At 44.6% G+C, this 22,851-nt stretch overlaps 1 protein-coding gene across 8 annotated transcripts in view; it reads right to left on the bottom strand.

Moving 5' to 3' along the window:
• LOC142587692 (uncharacterized) overlaps positions 1-22,851 on the bottom strand; it is an 868,078-nt gene that overhangs the window by 677,756 nt on the left and 167,471 nt on the right. For 6 of the 8 annotated variants that reach the window (XM_075698874.1, XM_075698889.1, XM_075698898.1 and 3 more), the window contains 2 exons: positions 18,558-18,752; positions 9,982-10,077 (listed from right to left, as the gene is read on the bottom strand). In XM_075698874.1, the coding sequence (XP_075554989.1) occupies positions 9,982-10,077; positions 18,558-18,752 (291 nt within the window). The remainder of the gene's footprint in view (positions 1-9,981; positions 10,078-18,557; positions 18,753-22,851) is intronic. The other 2 variants (XM_075698880.1, XM_075698914.1) reach the window with 2 other exon arrangements.

Raw genomic sequence — 22,851 nt, 5'->3', positions numbered from 1 at the left:
CTTGTCGCCATCTTAACTACTTCAAAATTACTTGACACACTGCTGCTATGCTACGTAAGCCACTCTTTCAACTCATGTTTCTTTTTTGTTTGTTTTTTGTCTTTTGTGTTACTCACGCACTGACCGTCTGACCGGCTCTTCTAATGCCACAAAAACATGCCGCCAATGACACCTCTGAATGCTCCCTAACCTCTCGCTTCCCCAACGCCCTTCCATGCACCCTTCTTTCTTTCTTTTTGTTCTTTCTCTTTTAATTTCTTTTTTCCTCTTGGTGTCCCCCCGGTTTTTTTTCTCTCTCTTTTCTTTTCTCCCTGCCTTCCCACTCTCCCGCTCTTGTCCCCTTATCTTGGGAACGACGCTCATAGACGTCAGGTGACAGCGCTCACTACCTCTGAAGTCTCTCCCTTTATAACCAACCACCACCAACAACACCCGAACGTGACGTCACTGCACGAACCCTTTAAAACTAACATGCCAAGGGTGACAAGGCCGCCTTTGACGAAGATAGGTCCTCCTATCGAAACGTTGGCCAGCCTTTCTGAGGCACCTTATCCCTGTTAACAAACTTTATACCACAGTAAAAAATTGCTTGTAGTACGTACTCAATTTTCCCTCTATAGCTGTGTTATATCAACAGACAGCACAATCTGCATTATGAACTGCAATGACCAGTTTGCTAAATGACAATACTTAACTAATCAACTCTTAATCAGTGATTTTAAAAGTCGTCATTTTATACTTCAGTGTTAAAGAATTTCATCATCTTGTGGACTTCATGCATTATAGTGGTAACAGCTGTTACAGTGTCGAATTTCGAATCAATGTCGAAATTCAAATCAGCTTGGGGCGTTCAAGTCCCCTTTCCGGTGGAGACGATGCACCTAAACTGAGAATACAGGACCTAATGTTACCGTACAGGATAGGTGCTGATATTGCACTTTTTCTCGTGAATTTCGAACACACGTGTGAAAAGACAGGGCTGAACGAAAGCCTTTGGTCTCAAAAACTTCTTTCAGTTATCCCAGGAGAGGCCGCGGAAGTTCTCGCATGCTTGTCTAAAGAAGACTACGAGAACTATGGAAAGGCAAAAGCCGCACTTTTTCGCAAATACCACCTCTCTGCGGAGGCACTTCGACAGTGGTTTAGACAGGCAAAACGGGGGCAGCAAGTCGCACACTGAGTTCGCGTACGAGCTAAAGTCCAACTTAAAAGAGTGGCTCAAAAGTGCAGAAGTGTATGGCAACCACGAGAAGGTGCTTGATTGCATAGCACTGGAGCAGTTTTACCAAGTTCTTCCAGAAGAAGTTAGACTTTGGCGGCAGGACAGGCTCCCAGAGGTAGACCTAGAGAAGGCAGCGCAGCTTGCGTAAGAATATTACACACGCCGAAACTTCCAAGGAAAACCTATTCAGGAAGATAGGCTAGAAAAAAAGGACTATTCTGGAAAGCGGTTTTCCCCTCGCAACCCAGTTTCCCCAAATAAGAAATCATCCATGAGCGATGAGTTCAGCAAGGGAGTATCGACTAAGGCTGAGGTGGCGAGGGAAGGGCTAGCAGAGACAGTCCAGTCAGCTGGGGCCGCTAAAGCTAAGGCAGACCTAGAGCGCACGTTCAAGGCCCAGAGACCAATTATCTGCTTCTGTTGCGGAAAGGAAGGCCATATTTCCTCAAATTGCAAGGAGCAAATCGCGTTCGCCAGCATTAGCCAGTTGGACGAAAATCTGAGGCTGCTCAAGCCATATATGCAGGATGTTGTGGTAAATGAAAAAATGTGTAGGGCATTTTGCGATTCTGCCACTACCATGGATGTTACTCATCCATCCTGTGTTTCTCCCGGAGACTATACAGGGGAATGCGCCTGGATAAGACAAGTCGCAGAAAAGAAGAGCGCGTGCTTGCCAGTTGCCAGGGTAACCCTTGAGGGTACATTTGGGAGGTTGCAAACGGAGGCAGCCGTGAGTCTAAGTTTACCCGCAGACTTTTCATATCTTTTTTCAAACAAATCAGAGCAGCTTTTAGAAAACGAGGGCCAGTCATTCTCTGCCAGTGCCGCTAGCATGGCATTAACGCGATCGCAGTCCCACACCCTCTCAAAGAAACGTGAAAGCACATCTTCAAACAAGGAAATTACTGACAATGTAACGTCCTCACAGCAGCAGTCTAGGCCGGGAGATACGGCTGATGAAAAGCAGACGACTCAGACTTGTGATGGATCAATTACCGGATCAGTGACAGTGGGTCAGGAGCCTTTCGAGACTCAGGGAAAATGGGGCGCCTAGAGCGGCTGAAGTGGAAGGTTCACTGCTTAGTCCCGCATCCGTTTGCTGGAGCAACTTAGTAGGGTTGACCAAGAGGCGCTTATCGCGGCACAGAAAAGTGACCCTTTGCTAACTGTGCTGCAGGCTAATGTAAACAAAGGAGTGGCCCGAAAGAATATCTCGTTCTACACTAGGTCAGGTCTCAAGTACCGGAAATATCAGGATTTCAAGGGTCGGACATACAACCAACTACTCATGCCAGAAAAGTACCGACCACAGCTTTTAGAGTTAGCGCATGGGAATGTTCGGGCTGGTCACTTCAGCATCAAGAAGACAAAGGCTAGGCTAGCGCAAGATTTCTATTGGCCAGGATGCTGGAAAGAGGTTGAAACACTTGTTCGGTCATGCGACGCATGTCAGCAAGTTGGTAAACCCAATGACAAGTGACAGAATTTTTTTGACAGTTTAGTACAACAACAGTAATGGTGCTGTTGAGAGCACAGAGGGGGTTAGAGCGTTCGTTTTCATGGAGTTTGGTCTAGCGTTGTGGAGAGCATTGGGAGGGTGCTCACTTTCACCGAAATGATTGGCGTTGATTGTCTGTCACTCCGTGAGTTTTCTCAGATCCAAGCAAAGGAAAGACCAGCAGATGAAAGGGCGGCAAAGCCATTTCCTTGGCCCTATCAAGGACGTCACCCAATCAGCACATTGCATACGTCGAGCCGCGTCGAACAGCTCAACTTCTGGATGTATTATCTGGTGGCGGGGGTGCTGTTGTGCCATACTATATGCACCACGTGGTTACCACGAGGCGACGAGAGCTCCCATTTCTCCACGACGAATCAAGAATTTGACACGGGAGGCGACTTCAAGGAGCGCCCAGCCATCTCCATGGCACCCTGCCATTTCCGCGACGAATCAAGAATTCGGCGCAGGCGAGGTCATCACCCTGCCCCGCCTGGTTCCTGCCAACGAGAACTCGCCCAAGCCAGTTCCTGCCGACGAGGGGTCGCCGAAGGGATCTAAGGGAGAACCGGCCCATTGTGAGAAGAGAGAGTTGCTTCCAGCCGCCCAGTCGGTCTGATGCACTCCTACTGCTACCTGTACGCCATCATCCACTATCTGTAAATATTGTATAAAGTTCTTTCGTTTCTTCTTCGTCTGCGGAAAGAGTCCATCTTTTGTCCTCCACCCTGAAGTCACAACTATACACAAGAGAAAGTTTATTATATTTTAAAGAGAAGGATATAGCCAATTAACAATTATTTCTAAAGGTATGGATAGCTTATGCCTAGAGAATGAATATGTTGCTGTATGTTCAGCTCACTTCAAAATGCTTTGTGTGCTTTTTTGACCCTGAAAAAAAAAAAAAAAACCCTGTAGACCTCTGTGACTCCTTCGGCAATCTTTTATCAATGGCATGTGAGATGCACGTGAATGATATGTGTCTCAGTATCGCTTCTTTTTCCAGTAAGTAAAGCTAATGACTCATTAAAAAACATTTCTAATAATTTACAACATTTAGTAGGAATGGAAACATCGTCAATTGAATGTAGAGGTCATAAATATATACAGGGTGTCCCAATTAACTATCATGCGCCAAGATTAAAAAGAAAGCAATGCGTTACTCGAAGAAAACCTAGTGCACATTGTTTCCAGTACAGTGCAGTAGCTGCCAGTAACTTTTTCGTTAGATTTAATTAGGCAATCGTAATTAATTATCTAACTTGAGACATACTATCATAATTATCTAAGTGTGAGTGAGGCATTTGTAGGCAAAGACAAGGGGCATCTAACTGCGGTATATTCAGCGACATAGTAATTGCACACAAATTTTTTCCGACTGATAAACCCTGCGAAATATGGCGAATACCACGTGACTGCACTCTCACCCGCATCGTAAAGCAGTGCCCTCAAACAGGCTCCTTCTGAATTAGCCAGAATAAAATGAAGGAAATAAAGAAAAAAATCACCGCCTAAGCACTCCTTACAGATGGTTAACCAGCGAAGCTGAAACATGCCACCCCAGTGGGTTAATCCCGATGGTTCATTAAACGACGGCTTGGTAGGTTGCCGGATCTTCAGTATGCAGTTCCTGCTTGCGCTCGCCTCCAAGAGCCTGCTCTTGTGATCAGGCTGCAGCATCGAGACGGCATAGATGAGCTCATACTTAGTTCAGCTTGTGACATTGTTGATCGAAAGCTGCCTGCTCCTCAGGAATACGTATGACGCATCGCCTACCCATGTAGGAGCTGGAGAGAAACTGCTGCATGCCCACTCGGCTGCGACAGAGAGTAACAACGTCTCTACTTGCGAAGCCAATTGCGCGCCTCTCCTTGGCATGCTTTTTTTTCATGCATTTGTACGGGGGTGCGCCAATGGAGTTTTCGGCGTACAGGCGACAGACGGACGGATGGACGGACGGACGGACGGACAAATTGGCTAGCCATATACAGCTTCGCTGTAAAACATTGTGATTGAGCTAGTGCCTTAACTGCCATGCTTCAGCCGATGTAACACGTCACGTTTGGTGTTAGTTGGAAACAAGCTATGATAGCTGTTGTCTTAGCGTAAAGTGCACGGATGGTTGTGCTTGTTTTGTTGCTTTTTTTTGCCACAGAACCTATCACCACAAAAGCAAATTAACAACATCCATGCAAATGTTTAAAGGTGTGGTTCGTTTTGTCCCAGTCGCAATGTCTTTCTCTAATGAACAGAAGGGAGCTGCAAATGACAAGCCACAAACATATGTCAGTCATGGAAGTGTGGTGGTAGACCAAACATGTCGACTATCATCAGAAATTATGAAGACCTGAGACAAACCGGCAGCTTCAAGAAACAGCAGTGTAGGACTCCATCTTTGAGTCTTAGCCTATGCACGGATGTTCTAGCATTTATGGCCTCAAACCTTCATGCTAGCGTGTGGGATGTGGCCGCCCAGGTACCAATTTCCAAGTCATCAGTTTGGAGGATTCTAAACGACGGCCTTTCACCCCTACCACCTTAACCAGCACCAATGCTTAGAAGATAGGGACTTGTAGAATTGTCTAGATTTCTCAAGTTGCATCCTCGCAAAAGCCAATGAGTCACCAGGCTTTTTGAGCAACATCATGTGCACAGGTGAAGCCAATTTTTGCAGAAATGCCTAGGTAAATTTGCATAATGCATACTATCGGAGGGACTCCAATCTACACTGGGTAAAGTGCAATCGGCACCTGTACCAGTGGTCGCCCAATTTGTGGTTTGGAATTTACTTTGATGCTATAATTGGTCCCATCTTCTTCGATCACACACTGACTAGACAGCGTTACGTGAACGAAATTCTTGAAGAAGTGGTGTATGAGTTTCTCAGCGAAGTCCTGCTGCCATGTCTTCCACTGCTGTGGTATCAGCAAGATGGAGCACCAACACACAGCAGCAGCCGAGCACAAAACTGGCTGGATGCGATCTTTCATGGGCAATAGGCACAGGCCTGTATATTGGCCTTTCATAAGGCACAGGCCTGTATATTGGCCGGTTAGGCCACCTGACCTCTCTCCACTTGATTTCTTCCTTTGGGGTTATGTGAAAGATTGTACCTACATGATGGAGACGGATGTCATATTAGCTCAAGACAAGGATAACGGATTTCTGCCGTAGAATTCTAGCATCGGTCATCAAGAAAGCCACTCAACATGTGATAAAACGGACACAGTACTGCGTTGCTGCAAAATGAGACCTATTCGAACACGTCCTCTAGGCAGCAGCTGGTGTTCAACAGCGCCTACGAATTCATAGATAATAAGGGCACACTGAAATCTGATGTACTTTTTTGTTTGTTTTTTGTGCAGGCATCTCGATTGCCAATTCGGCTCATTTAGAAGTGGTTATTTACTTTCTTGAATGCATCGGTTTTGCCTTTTCTCAACATGTGGGTCACTTCTCTGTCTGTTTATTTCGCTTTTATTTTATGGCATGAACCTGTTTTTGCAGCACGTATACACTCTCATAAAAACTAAAACCGTCACTTTAATTTGGCTTTGGTCCGAAGCAAGTTTCTGGCGCGAGATATACGCCTCGTGCACCGCCTATAGAGGCGCCACTGATAGCCACCTAGCGGCCACTTGCAACAGTACGCGCGGGAGCAGTAGCAGACGACAACCCGTTGCAGCACGGATGGCTAAAGTTCGCGGCTGCGATTTCTCCTTTGTTCGGGTGCCAGGCTGCTTTTTCTGGGGTGACTGCTGTAGGGAAGACGCTGACCTCTGTGGGAGTGGGTATGAACACGATTTTACCGGTGTTTGGGCCAACATGGTCCACATACGTGCCAGGTGCGTCCCGCAGACAAATGCCATGAACCCCATTTGCATGAAGTGGAGCTCACGTTAACTAGCCGATAAATTTTGTTGAGTGATGCGATCTCTCGATCGTTTTTTTTTTAAATTCTACCCTTGCCGTAATGCTGCTTCTGTACCTCAATAACAAGCAGCCGTCGTTACTGCGGACTTATATCAAACAAATCCGCACGGTACGATATCTTCATATGCCGCCGTGGTTTTTCTGCCGATGAATACATGTGACATCGCCGAATAGGTGCAGTTAAAGTCGCCTCAAAAAGAGTAATTGCGAATTTATTGATGGAAACATGTACACTAGCCAACAAAGTCACCAAATGCACGGGTTAATAAAAGCGCGTGTTAGTGCTGTACCGCCGATGCAATTCTGCTGCATATGCCGATGAACTACCGTTCCCGCTGCAGTTTGTGCAATTTTAAATTCCCCAAAGAAGCTGCTTGGAAACGTACAAAGCTAACGACTGCCTAACTATTCAGTACTTTTTTATATTACTAGAGAGAGGTGCCACATGATATATTTTAAGGCAGAGCAGCGCCAGTCAAAGTAGATGAGCGCTGGTGGCAAGGCCCGGTTCAGTCGTCTGCAGCGTAAGTACAAGAAAAAATTCAGTTGAGTACAAAACTCACATGCAAGAAGGGACTACGTTGTCACTCGGCGTGTGACCGGCGTGTTAAGGACTACAATCACTCGGCGTGTTAAGTTTGCTCAGGCAGCATCGAGGTGTGATGACTTTCCAAACGGGACGCGAACTTTTCAGCGAGAAATGGAACAAAAATTCCATATGCAGCAACTATTAGCAATTCTCGCCCTGCACTACCTATTTCCTAAACACATTTCCCAAAAAAACACAATATCTAAGATGCCCTCGGGCAAAAAGAATAAAGCTGTTAAAGAAGCACTGCCTTGGTATCATTCCGATAAGACACAGAGTGATTTACACCCTTTACAAACAAGAAAGGGTGAAAAACCTCGCAGCTCAAGAGAATCAACAAGTGTTATGCATGGAGCAACTAGCAACAGTTAAACATGTGCGAAGCCACGCATAAAATAGATGTAAAAATATGAAGTGCGCGACAGCTGGTGCGAGGATTTACCGAACCGCATAAAACTAACAATTTCATTTCCTGCAAACTTCTGTAGCTTTAACATACAACACAGTGCTCTCGTGCAGTTGTGCCGCCTAGCTAGCCCAACACGGTAAAGAAGCAGAAAACAATATAAGCGGCAAACGGCATCCCGAACTTTAGCGAAATGCCTTTAAACCGCATGCTGCACTGCAGACGAACTTCATCGCTTACGCGTCTAATTATGATCGAGTGGAAAAAATTACCGGCGCGACAAAGGAAAGGAAGAGAACAAGAAATTTCCCACCGAAGCGACGATCCATTTTTGCTAACGTTGCTCCCGCTGATGAGGCTTTGCGGGGAATGATTAGAACCGTATTGCCGGCAAGTTTTCGCCAGTATCTGAGCCCCCCCCCTTTGCAACAATTCTTCTTTGACATTCCTTGAAGCTTTGGCCACCCCACACATGCGAAGGGTGTTGCCTATTTTGCTCTGAAAACGTGAATAAAACAGAGAAGCACTATCAATGACACAACGAACTACGGCACGTGCCTGGCTCCTCTCCCGCGTGCTATGCGCAAGGCCGCCACCAATGGTGCGTCCATCGGCGCGCACTACGCGTATAGTGCGTGTGTACTCTGTCGATGCGGTGCGAGCAAAGCCGGGATTTTGAAACATGCTATGCCTATTGCATTGCTTTCCGCATTTTGTGCATGGTCAGAGTGGTGCTTTGGCCGTGTTATCAAGGGCTTTTGTTATCAATGTGATCAGTTGACCTTGAGAGACAGATAATAAGTGTGATGTAGAGAGGAAGGAATAGCTGCAAAGCTGCGAAACCTGCTGTTGGTACTCCTTCAGTGCCATTATCAAGGTGATGCGCTGTCTCTTCGGGTTTGCGACAGGCGATGCAGTCACTTTCAATCAGCTTATTTGAGGGCGCTGCTTTATGATGCAGGTGGGAGCACAGTCACGTGGTATTTTTCATATTTCGTGAGGTTTGTTTGCCAGTCGGAAAAATTGCATGCAATTAGTACGTCACTGAAAACACAGCAGTTAGATGTCATTTTGGGGTACCTGGGGGTGCCTACAAATGCCCTATCGACACTTTGATAATTAGGACAGTATTTCTTCAATTAGGTAATTGCAATTGTCGAATTAAATTTCAGGAACAAAAGAATTACTGGCAGCTACTCCACTGTACTCGAAACAATATGCACTAGGCTTTCTTTGAGTAACACAACTGCTCTTTATTTAAGTCCTGGTGCATGATAGTTGGGGTACCCTGTATAATTCACTCAGTAAGCTAAATGAGGCCAAGTCGGATTCACTCAAAATCAGAATCAACAGCAGTCATGCACAGGAGCGCTTATACTTGGACTCACAGAAAAAGAAAAAAAAAATGGAGAGAGGCTGCAGTTTCACCGGAAGGTTAAGCAGTATTGTGATAGTGAAGAAGACAATTACACGAAGGAAGATTACACCACCGAGAGGCGCCAGATTCTTGGTGGGAGAGGACTCAGGCTGTGAAACTGGGCTGTCTCCTAGTATTAGGTCTTGTAAATTATCATATAGGGCCGTCACTTCACTGAACAACTCTTGGAAGTCACATGAAGTTTCTTTAAGTGTAAGATATATATATATATATATATATATATATATATATATATATATATATATATATATATATATATATATATATATATATGGGATTCGGAAAGATGGTTGAGCCCCCCCCCCCCCCCACCGGAAAAATGAAAACTTTCCATCTATGCTTTCAAGCATTCCTCATTCTACACATCACTCTATACAATGCCACATTGTTAGCTCTTTTCTTATCTTGGTATATCATCTAACAATGCTGCAGTTCTTATTACTACCTAGCAAATATTCCCTATATAGTTAGATGAAACACAGATGAAACAAACAAATAAACCCAAGAAATACAACCAGCTAAGGTCACTATTTTATGATGAGAAGTTGCTGCTCTGTCTCCCATTAGTCCATAGAAACCCTGATGTCAAGTAAGCTGTTACAATAGTAGGCCTTTACAGCAGTAAATCCAACACCGAATGAAATCTTGAGAAAAATATTGTGAAATTCTTGACAGGCTTATTCATCTGACAGTATGCAGGACACAAAAAGGAAAAATGAAAAAGATGCAAGATATCACATGAAAAAATGAACTTCCAGTGGTTTTGAGCAGGAGGTTTTTACTTTATTATCCCATTATCAACAATGTCAATAAGTCTGAGATATAAGAAGCGGCCAGTTTTTTTTTTTTTTTTTTTTGCTGTCAAAATGAAAAAAAAATCATAATTTCTCACATAAGCTCAGCTTCCAGCTCATGCAGGCGCAGTGAGAGGGCAGAGTCTCCATGACCAATGGCTGAATCACTTGATACCGAGTTCCCAGAAAGTGACCTAAATGCACCAAAAGAGTATGTACAAAAGTACAAGAATGTATATCTTATGACAGACATCACGCTGTAGACTGTCAAATACACCAGATATAAGTTTAAAAGATAAATAAATGAAATTTTCCACGCAACACCTTTGCAATTAAACATGCAAAGTACAGCAGCCTAAAGAACTGAACCATGTAGCCCCTTCTGCTTTGATGCCAATACCATTTCTTAAATAAACTTTTTTTTTTTTGAAGCAATAGCTTTCTTAGGCTCTTGCCCCCATTTTGCGGTTCGCAAGTTTCTGGTCGTTCATGGGAGGAGAGTCAACTAGGGCCACTAGGTATGTGCTGGCTGCTGTCTTGCCGAGCAGTCAACAAGGGCCACTGGGTATGCTGCTGTATGGACTAGTAGACAACTTGGGTTACTGGGCATGTGCCTTAAAAGACAACACTGCATACGTGACATAGGTGTGCGAGATATATATAAAGAACATAAATTTCCGATGGTTGGTTTCAAACCCAGTTTCCCAAGTACACAAGCCTAATTCTCTAACCATTAGGCCACAGATATACGCCTAGAAATTAATGGGATGTCAGCAACTAAAAATTACTATACTTTTCTCAACTGGACTGCTAACAATGTACAGTTGGTCTTATTCACGTAGAATGATCCAGCTTTTTAAAAGAAATTCCAGTAGAACCCATCTCACAATGAGTGTCAGCATTCAAGCAATGTAGCAACATACTGTATTGCTGAAGACATGTTTACTTAGAATCTAGTGGTCATTCTCAGATTTCCATTGCTTCAGCTATATGTGGCACACACTGTCTCCGGGATTCACCCACTTTGCTACAACATTCGCTCGCCAGGATCAGCCATCACCATGACGTATTGACGACTGTATGTCAATGATGCAGTGTCGATGACATAGTGACAATAGAATGACATTAACAGCATGATGACCCTGCGACCATGACAGCATGAGGACAATGGGATGACGACGAGTGTGCGACGACGATGCCTTGACGATGACGGAATGACGCGAATCAGATGACGAAGCTGGCGTGACAATGATGGAACTACCATGACGGCATCACAATGACAATATGAAAACAAATTCGTAGTGCAATGGTGATGATAGCATGAGAACTGCTGCATAATCCATATTGAATGACAACAGCATAATTACAATGAAATGACGAAGAAGGAATGATGTCATTGGAACGACGGCATGGCGACAATGGGATGATGTTTCTGAAATGAGGACAATGGTATGACGACAGCGTGATGACGACGGCGTGACAATGAGATAACGACTGTATGACGACGATGGCATGATAATGACGGTCTCATGAGAGTAATATGAAGAAACTGTAATGATGACAATGGAATGGCCAAGATAGCATCCAGATCTCAAGCCTCTTATCTATTGCCGCACAAACACCCCTGTCTGCATCGAGCCATGATGGTGACGGCAAAGACGATCTGCTCGAGGGGGCGTGCAGGCTCAAAAGAAGACTGCGCTCCCTATTCTCAGGTTTGCCGATAGAGTGCGACAGGACGACCTCTCTTCCCATTCTCAGTGTACTGCGACACTGGTGAAGGTGATGAGTACTGCACTCATCGCCTGATGATCAGGACTCCTTTCAGCAGCCCCTACATCCAGCCCAGTGAGACGTCCCCGCATCAAGACACCTGTACATCGGGTAAGCCACTGCCTGCAAGGTACGAGCCCAGAATTCGGTATCCTGCAAGGACCAGTCCTGTCAACGACCACTTCTGCTCAAAGAATGGCATTAGCAAGCCCGACACAGGTTTTCATGGTGGCAGGCATGAAGATGCTGAAGACAGGCTGGACCAGTATGAATGCGTGGCCAACTCCAATCACTGGTGTTCTGACCAGAAGCTCTCGAAAGTGTACTTCGCCCTTGAAGGGAGCACAAGAACAGGGTTCATGAACCACGAGGGAAACTTGTCATACTGGGACGAGTTTTGCCAGTGGTTACTTGAGACCTTCATAAATATGAATCGATGGGATAATGCTCAATGCCTTCTTGAGTTGCATATCCAAATGCCAAATGAGGGTGTCATCAATGTTTGCGGAAGACATGACACGTTTGTTTTGCCATGCAGATCCCAACTTGACCGAGCCAAAGAAGCTGAGTCATCTCGTGCGTGGCATCAAGGAAAAGCTCTTTGCTGGCCTTGTACACAACCCACTAACAACAGTGGACAAATTTATTAGAGAGGCCACAGCAATCGAACGGGTGCTGCTCAACATCACCAGCAAATGACCGGCATGCTGGCAGAGCGTCTGCAGGAGCCACAGTACTGGCGGCCACCAATGAGAGTTCCCTTGCTCAATCGATAAGGAAGATTGTGTGCGAGGAGATTGCAATTGCAAAGCAAGCATCAACGCTGAAAGAGTTCACAGTCACTTCTGTTGCTGAAGTTGTGCAACAGGAACTCCGACAAGCCTTTGCACCCCCCAAACCAGGCCCTAAAGCATGTTTTGAGCCAAGCGTTTACAGCTATGCTGACACTATCAGTCGTCCACTGTCGGCAATACCAATGAAATAGTACCACCAGTGCACCCCTGTCCCATCCTGGGCCCAACGAGAGCCTTTTTGGCGACCCGACAGGTTAACAGGACCGATATATGGTGCACCGCCGATTTCCGACCATTGTGCTACAATTGTGGAGAACCAGGGCACATTTTCTGCTTCTGCCCTCATCGTCAAGCTGGCTACCGGGGAAATTCACCTGTCACTACAAGCCGTCAGCTTGATGAAAGCTGTGGCCCATTTGATGGCAGCTTTACAGGACGGCAAGTGAGATCCTCTACCATTCGGTCACAGTCGCTCTCTCCAACCCATTTTTCATCGCCAAACCGCTGAAGTTTTGCTGACGTGGGGAGGAGGTCTCCCAGCCCATGGCGGGGTAATTGAAAGCAGCGACCTCCGGGGGCAGGTTTGCACATAATCGAATTGCTGAAAAGCCCCCAGTATTGCCAAGAACGCAGCAGATTGACGACCTATAGAGAGCCAAACGTCAATAAAATTTTGAGTGCCAAACTCCCTGTAATCGTTAATGGGCATGAAGTACTGGCCTTAGTGGACACTGGTACTCACTTTTCTATAATGAGTGAGCCCTTGGCAGACAAACTTAAGAAGGTTAAAACGCAATTGACGACTGCTTTCGTGACGCCAGATGGGCTGTACGAATTCAAGGTTCTCCCCTTTGGTTTATGCTCAGGCCCGGCCACGTTTTAGGGACTAATGGACACCGTCCTGTCTGGCCTCAAATGAAAAACTTGCCTGGTATACTTGGACGATGTAATTCGCAGAACATCTCAAATGGCTCCTCTCCATTCTTCAAGCCATACGGTTCACTAGACTCACTTTTAAAGCAGACAAATGCCACTTTGGCTTTGAAGAACTTCAGTTCTTGGGTCATGTGGTCAGTCATGATGGTGTTAGACTGGATCCTGATAAAACTACTGCCATCGCAAGGTTTGCAAGACCCAAGGACAAGAAGGCCGTGCGATGCTTCCTGGGCCTCTGCACCTATTACTGGCATATTATCAAGGGTTTTGGGCGCATTGCCTTTCTGCTCACCAGTCTCACAAGACGTCGCATATATATGGGGAGAGGAGCAGGAAGCAGCATACAAAGAGTTACGGCAGTGCCTACAAGCCCCGTCTGTACTCGCTCACTTTGATGAGGATGCACCTACATCAAAATCCACACAGATGCCAGCAACGCCGGCCTAGGCGCCATGCTCATTCAGTGGCAAGATGGCGCCGATCGAGTCATTGCTTACGCAAGCAGAACCCTGTCATGTGCAGAGCCCAACTATTCCACCACAGAGAAGGAATGCCTGGCTGTAGTATGGGCAGTCATTAAGTGTCGCCCGCACTTACACGGATGCTCCTTCCAAGTGGTGAGTGACCATCAATCGCTTTGCTGGTTGACAAACATGAAAGACCCCTCTGGATGTTTGGCATGCTGGAGCCTAGGTCTTCAAGAGTATGACACGACAGTGGTCCATAAATCAGGGAAGCAGCACTTTGATACTGACTGCCTCTCAAGATCACCACTTGAATCACCAGGCACTGATGATTATGAATACGCAAGCCTTTTAGCAGATGTTGATGCTGCCACCTTGTTACATCAACAACAAGATGATCAAGTACTCCATTCACTCATTGATTTTTTGGAAGGCCGACCTACAAGTGTGCCGATGTGCTTTTAAAGAGGCAATCATCATTCTGCTTGCACAACGGCATCCTCTATAGAAAGAACTATTCTTTGACAGGGTTGAACTACCTGTTAGTTGTCCCATATATTGTCTGCAAAGAAATCCTGCAGGCATGCCATGCCGACGCCACCTCCCGCCATCTCGGCTGCACACGGACATTGGCACAAATTAGAAGCAAATACTACTGGCCAAAGCTTGCAGCAGAGGTGAAGCATTACGTCAGAACTTGCCTTGACTGTCAGTGATGCACCCACTAAACCCGTCGGGCTCTTACACCCTGTTGCAATGGCAGAGCCGCCGTTTGCCCAAAATGGGATGGATGTTCTTGGCCCATTTCCGACATCTGCCAGCGGAAATAAATTGCTCATAGTCACGACAGACTACTTCACCAGGTACACAGAAATCAATGCACTTCCAAGTGGCATGGCAGCTGAGGCAACACAATTTTTTATTGAGAACATCGTCCTAAGACATGGTTTCCAGCTGTCACCATAATAGACAGAGGAACTGCTTTCACAGCGGAGCTTTTAAGAAGTGTGCTCACGCTCAACGGCACAGCCCATAAGAGGAAAACAACATACCATCCTCAAACGAATGGGCCTACCGAACGACTGAACAAGACCCTTACTGACATGCTCTCTATGTACATCGACATGGAGCAAAGAATTGGGACAAAATTCTGCCACATGTCACCTTTGGATATAATACGGCATGCCAGGAAACTACAAGAATGGCGCTGTTCGGTCTTCTCCACGGTCAAGAAGTAACAACGATGCTTGACGCTATGCTGCCTTGTGATTGTAGCGATGCAGAGACTGACGCCACTGATTTTACAGAGTGCGCCAAGGAAGCCTGGCAGCTCGTGCGTTTTCGAAAAACCAGCCAGCAAGACCGTGACATCCATTGGTATAACCTCAACCACAGATCTGTCATTTATCAACCAGATGACATAGTTTGGGTATGGACATCTATTAGACGGTGTGGCCTCTCTGAGAAACTTCTACGGTAGTACTTCGGACCGTATAAAGTTCTGCACCGCCTCAGCTATCTCACCTACGCAGTCGTTGCTGACACCACCTCTCTCGAAACACCACCAACATGTACCTGAAACTGTCCATGTGGTGCGCATGAAGCCCTATCTCTCCGAGTGACATGTACAGCCTGCATTTGTGCACTGACTACTATCCACTGCACAGTGGGACGATGCTCACTCTGGAGGGAGGCCAACGCCTCGCCCCTGTCTGGATCGAGCCACGATGGTGACGACAATCTGCTCGAGAGTGCGTGCAGACTCAACAGAAGAGGACTGCGTTCCCTATTCTCGGATGTGCCAATAGAGTGCGACAGGATGACCTCTTGCAATTAAAGTTCTCATTCTCAGTGAACCACGACAATAGCATACCTATGGCCCAAGCTAGTAGACAACTTGGGTAACTGGGTCGGCGTAAGAGTCTAGATAGATAAACTCAAAGTGCCTAAAGTAAGCAAAGTATGCTAATCGCATTAAAAGGCAGCATAAAACACCTCTATGAATTTCCCTTGTGCAAGCGAGCGCTTTGAGATGCTTGGGGTGTTAGGCATGTTGCGTAGCAACAATTTTACTTATAAAAAGTGAGTGCAAGCATCTTCTAGCTAACAATGAAGATAGAAGTTATGGGACACGTTCATCACCAAAATTTGCTGTACGTCTTTTGTCATATTGTGGCACTGTGGCGCGTTTCGACGAGGTCAAGCACAGCGTGTCTCGTGATTTAACACATTTTAGAGATAAATAACAGTTCAGCTTTCTCTGTAAGGTCCACCATAGTGGCTGAAGGACGCATTTGTCACTGAAATCTGCAGCACGTCTCTTGTTGTAATGTGCAAGCTATCGCTTACAAAGATATCAACATAAGATTGGTTCCTCCAGAATTTCTGTATATTTCTGTTCCTCTGTATATTTTCTGAAATATACAGAGGGTGACTGAAGCTCACCAAGATATTTTCATTTATTTTGTGAAAGGTGTTTATTACTCATCTGTGGATGTAGTCAAGTTCAAATACACAATGTAAGGTGCGAAACAGGTGGTAAAGAGCACTTAACCAAGTATCTCATTTGTTTTGTTGCTGTTGGCCGCCAAAACATCACGCCCTCAGTGAAGACTATTCAGAATGTTTCTCAAGTTTTTCTAAATATGCTGTTAGTACTGTAACGGCGAAATGAATTTGCCTAAGATTATGACACAGAAATAAATAACATTCTAGTCAAAACAGGCATGTAATACTTAAGAAAACTGCTTGACATAAACTAAAATAATGGTTTCACTACTTTCTTCCATCGAGAAACCTTTAGGCAGTGTAAATCATACTCAGCATAGTTAATAACAATACTGAAATTTAGATGCTTATTTCTGATTCTCTAACACTGGCTAGTGACAACGTATTTTTGAATGATTGCATTGTTATGCGAGGTAGCAGGGCACTATGAAGTTACTAACAGTTGAAATTAATGAACTGTCTTCACTTTCATTAAAAGTTTTACGGCTCACGCTTGGTTGATAAACAAAGTGGAACACTGTGGACACAATGGTAAAAATAAGTACCTCAGTAAACAAAAGTGTGGCACAAAGTACTTGAAAAAGCATACGATAGGTATTATAGAAAACAGCCCTTTCTTTGCAGCTTAGAAATACAAGAAACCTTCATTATAACAACGACACTTTATTTGCATTATCACTTCATTGGAAGTCTGTCAAGGTACCAAATGCATGGATTTTAGGTTGTAATATTCGGAGTGCACTTAGCATGAAGTGTGAGCAGAGAAAACACGTGGAAGCTGCTCTTCCTACATGTTTTATATTCGTTCCCAAGTTCATATTGTTGTGTCCATCGCACTCAGGTCTTGGAAAAAATAATCTTCCATACCTGTGGCATGTACGTAGGACACTCATTACACTTGTAAATAGCATTTGTGGCAGTCTCCCTGAGTAATCTTGGATGGTCCTAAAAAGTTTGCTGTGGCACGACGTTGCTTAAGTGTGTGTAAAACTACTTGGTGAAACTTGCTGTACTCTTTGAAGCAAAATAAAGTACCAAGACCAAAGTACAAATTTCCACAAAACTCTGTATTCATGGAAAACGTCATTGCAATGTTGGTTTGACAGTGCCATATGAGGAGTCACTCATAAGAAGTGATACTGGAACCTGGCAGAGATGTCTGCTGTATGGTACTTGCACCTTCTTTAAATTTTTTTACCTGTACAGAAATGCAAGAACTGCTATCACATTGGCCAACTACCCATTCATTTTATTATCTGTTTCAAGTACTTAAACTAAGTGGGAAGGTTTCTAACAGAATGTTATATCTGTTTTAAGACACCCCTCCATATTTCTGCAGTACCACTTATAGTGGTGTTCATTTGTCTTTGCACAAATTTTTCCATGATGAAGGAGTACCATAAGAATATAACACATAATTGAGACAAAATAAATACAGAATGCAAGAAATGGCATGAAGGAGAAAGCCCCTTACTCACTAGCCCCCAAAAGGTGGAGGAAAAATGGGGAAAACAGCCTCATCAAGATAGGTTGCTTCTCCAGACATTCTGGACGGTGGAGTGGCTGGTGAATACCCACTGGTTCTCACCCCCTTACTGAATATTTATGACACTCCAGGTCTCTCTTTCTCCTTGTGTGTAATTTATAGAAGCATTTAATATTCATCAGAGGAATTTCATTGCACTGAAAAAGTGAGGCAGTACTCCCAATCTCCAGAAAACATTAACTTAAAATATTCCAAAGGCTTTCCTTTCAATAAATAAAGATAACTCTAGTATCTGAATCAACATGTACCTCATATTTTATCAAAATGACCCAAGTGAGAGACTAGCTGCAGTGCCTCCTCTCTTTTGTGCCATACTTAGTTACATTCATTTGCATGGCTTGCTTTTATATCATACAGCCAGAAAAACAGTATTAGTAATTGTGTTGCTGCTCCTGCCTTTTCTGTCCCTGGCACCACAGCTCTAACTGCGACAACTACACACATACCTCAATGAACACACAATGACATCTGAGGTTACTCATGCATTTTGGAGCTGCAAACAATGAATTCTTATTCAAAAGTGAAAAAAATGATTGCCTCAGGAAAGTCAAGTATATGGAAAATCCATCAAAAATCACAATTCCACTTCAGCCAGGGATTCATCTGAGAATGGCTGGTAAAGAAATTGGTAACAAAACTCCAAACTAGCCCACCTCTTGCTCTCTACTGACCCTGCTCGCTCCTGGCTTCGGCTGCTGTCTTTTGTGGATTCAGAGCTTGCCATGCGCAAGAAACGAATGCGCTCCCACATTGCTGCCGAGAATCCTCCACAATCACGCCCCGCTCCACTGCGATCCACAGCATCTGAGTCTGACTCGCAGTCAGATGTGCTACCGTGGTGACTGGCCCTGTGTGGAAAGCACAGCACATGCAGTCAAAGAAGCCTTAAATGGCACAAATGATGCATCAATCAGACACTCCTGGTTCTCACAAACCAGTTGCACAGAACAATTCAAGTGTTCACAGCACCTAGTCATGAACACTTGCACTTATGATTGCTATGAGCTGAGCCACCATATTCTTCTACAAGTCTATTATGATACCTCGTAAACACTTTCAGTTGTAAATATATCATAAAGATATTTAGCTTCTGTCAACAAGTAGGAACTCTAATGTCTTCAGCAGATTACACAGAGAGAGGCTGTAGTATCTCAGCTACTTCTCACCTGGTGATGTGCTCTAAACCTGACAACTACAAAATTCTTACCACAATAAATAAAGTTTGGAATATCCATAAGCATGCCTTTAGAAGCAAGTAATCTTGTCTATGAATGGTTTAGCAGGACAGAATTAGACCATGCATTTCGAACAACACGAGTAATCCAAAAGGCATAAAGCAGGCTCCCGTTACTAGAACATGAGAAGTTAGACATTTGTCCATCTTACCAGGAGTTCATTGCATCTATAAGAAGTTTAGCATGGATGCCCCAACAATTAAGTTTATCAGAGGAATCAGCTAAGAGAGTTTACCTGGAAGGGTGTCTAGCAGACTTTTCTAGTCTGTTTTAGAAAATGGCATTGCATTCACCTATACAGTACAAAACAATTACAGTATTGACTTTTTACATAACATCTTCACAATTAGTATATGTAACCTTGCTCTGCAACCATTAAACATTAATACATCTACAGCACATGATATATGCAATCTTCTACATTATTGCCTATCATAATATCCTAAGTACTCAGCCACCTTACACTTGCAATTAAGTTTTTAAAAAGAGGGGGGCGGGAGGCATGCCGTAGCAGCGGACTCCAAATTAATTTTCACACCGTGAAGTTTTTCATCATCATCATCATCATCAGCCTGGTTACGCCCACTGCAGGGCAAAGGCCTCTCCCATACTTCTCCAACAACCCCGGTCATGTACTAATTGTGGCTATGTCGTCCCTGCAAACTTCTTAATCTCATCCGCCCACCTAACTTTCTGCCGCCCCCTGCTACGCTTCCCTTCCCTTGGAATCCAGTCCGCAACCCTTAATGGCCATCGCTTATCTTCCCTCCTCATTACATGTCCTGCCCATGCCCATTTCTTTTTCTTGATTTCAACTAAGATGTCATTAACTCGCGCTTGTTCCCTCACCCAATCTGCTCTTTTCTTATCCCTTAACGTTATACCTATCATTCTACTTTCCATAGCTCGTTGCGTCGTCCTCAATTTGAGTAGAACCCTTTTCGTAAGCCTTCAGGTTTTTGCCCCATAGGTGGGTACTGGTAAGACACAGCTATTATACACTTTTCCCTTGAGGGATAATGGCAACCTGCTGTTCATGATCTGAGAATGCCTGCCAAACGCACCCCAGCCCATTCTTATTCTTCTGATTATTTCCGTCTCACGATCCGGATCCGCCGTCACTACCTGCCCTAAGTAGATGTATTCCCTTACCACTTCCAATGTCTCGCTACCTATTGTAAATTGCTGTTCTCTTCCGAGACTGTTAACCATTACTTTAGTTTTCAGCAGATTAATTTTTAGACCCACTCTTCTGCTTTGCCTCTCCAGGCCAGTGAGCATGCATTGCAATTGGTCCGCTGAGTTACTAAGCAAGGCAATATCATCAGCGAATCGCAAGTTACTAAGGTATTCTCCATTAACTTTTATCCCCAATTCTTCCCAATCCAGGTCTCTGAATACCTCCTGTAAACACGCTGTGAATAGCATTGGAGAGGTCGCATCTCCCTGCCTGACGCCTTTCTTTATTGGGATTTTGTTGCTTTCTTTATGGACGACTACGGTGGCTGTGGAGCCGCTATAGATATCTTTCAGTATTTTTACATACGGCTCGTCTACACCCTGGTTCCGTAATGCCTCCATGACTGCTGAGGTTTCGACAGAATCAAACACTTTTTTGTAATCAATGAAAGCTATATATAAGGGTTGGTTATATTCCGCACATTTCTCTATCACCTGATTGATAGTGTGAACATGGTCTATTGTTGAGTAGCCTTTACGGAATCCTGCCTGGTGCTTTGCTTGACAGAAGTCTAAGGTGTTCCCGATTCTATTTGCAATTACCTTAGCAAATAGTTTGTAGGCAACTGACAGTAAGCTGATCGGTCTATAATTTTTCAAGTCTTTGGCGTCCCCTTTCTTATGGATTAGGATTATGTTAGCGTTCTTCCAAGATTCCGATACGCTCGAGGTCATGAGGCATTGCGTATACAGGGTGGCCAGTTTCTCTAGAACAATCTGTCCACCATCCTTCAACAAATCTGCTGTTACCTGATCCTCCCCAGCTGCCTTCCCCCTTTGCACATCTCCCAAGGCTTTCTTTACTTCTTCCGACGTTACCTGTGGGATTTTGAATTCTTCTAGACTATTTTCTATTCCATTATCATCGTGGTTACCACTGGTACTGTATAAATCTCTATAGAACTCCTCAGCAACTTGAACTATCTCATCCATATTAGTAACAATATTGCCGGCTTTGTCTCTTAACGCATACATCTGATTCTTGCCAATTCCTAGTTTCTTCTTCACTGCTTTTAGGCTTCCTCCGTTCCTGAGAGCATGTTCAATTCTATCCATATTATACTTCCTTATGTCAGCTGTCTTACGCTTGTTGATTAACTTCGAAAGTTCTGCCAGTTCTATTCTAGCTGTAGGGTTAGAGGCTTTCATACATTGGCGTTTCTTGATCAGATCTTTCGTCTCCTGCAATAGCTTACTGGCATCCTTTCTAACGAAGTTACCACCGACTTCCATTGCACACTCCTTAATGATGCCCACAAGATTGTCATTCATTGCTTCAACACTAAGGTCCTCTTCCTGAGTTAAAGCCGAATACGTGTTCTGTAGCTTGATATGGAATTGCTCTAATTTCCCCCTTACCGCTAACTCATTGATCGACTTCTTATGTACCAGTTTCTTTCGTTCCCTCCTCAGGTCTAGGCTAATTCGAGTTCTTACCATCCTGTGGTCACTGCAGCGCACCTTGCGGAGCACGTCCACATCTTGTATGATGCCAGGGTTAGCGCAGGGTATGAAGTCTATTTCATTTCTAGTCTCGCCGTTTGGGCTCCTCCACGTCCACTTTCGGCTATCCCGCTTGTGGAAGAAGGTATTCATTATCCGCATATTATTCTGTTCCGCAAACTCTACTAATAACTCTCCCCTGCTATTCCTAGTGCCTGTGCCATATTCCCCCACTGCCTTGTCTCCAGCCTGCTTCTTGCCTACCTTCTTTAGTTCTTTAACATGTCCCAAAATCTAAGCACACATGCATTTTCTATTTCGCCCTCATCGAAATGCGGCTGCCGCGGTCGGGATAAAATTCATGACCTCTAGCAATACCATAGCCGCAAATCTACCGCGGCAGGCACAGAAGTGTTGATTTGACGGTCGACTGCTTCTGTAGTGTCTTCTGGACCCTGCGGTGCGCTTTAATTAATGCGGCTCCACTTCTGCCCGCCCTACGTAAGTTGCCTACTTGACATATTTGCATGGCGTTTATTTTTCAGAATGTTCACACTGGTAGGGTTTTTCTGGTCACACGACATAGATTTTCCAGTCGTCAATCTTGTCGCCGACTTGAAAAAGCCCTCATTGCGCCAGTTGGTCCAAGACCAATTTTCATCGCAGGAGAAGAAGCATCACTTGTCATAAGCCAAGCAGAACGCAGGATTTTCGGCTTGCTGGCTCGTGTAAGATAATCTTTCCGATTCCCACAATGCGTAGAATGGGCAAAATTTTTGGGATACCACACGTAGACCAAACGCTCTCGCACTAACCATGAATTTGGAACAAATCGGTGAGAAATGACCTTGCAAATGACACAGCACATATCGCAAGATTTGACAGCCAGCAATGAACATTTCATCACGCAACCGGAAACAGCTTTACCAGAGTGAACAGGGCTTAACAGAGCAACAGTTGCCTATTACCAATGGGATATTATATTGTCATCCTGAATGATAACTCTGAATGCGATATTATACAATTGTTA

The sequence above is a fragment of the Dermacentor variabilis genome, chromosome 1 (assembly GCF_050947875.1).
Source record: "Dermacentor variabilis isolate Ectoservices chromosome 1, ASM5094787v1, whole genome shotgun sequence".
In the NCBI taxonomy this organism is placed as follows: domain Eukaryota; kingdom Metazoa; phylum Arthropoda; class Arachnida; order Ixodida; family Ixodidae; genus Dermacentor; species Dermacentor variabilis.
Note: the sequence above shows the minus strand (reverse complement) of the source record. Positions and strands in the feature narration are given on the sequence as shown.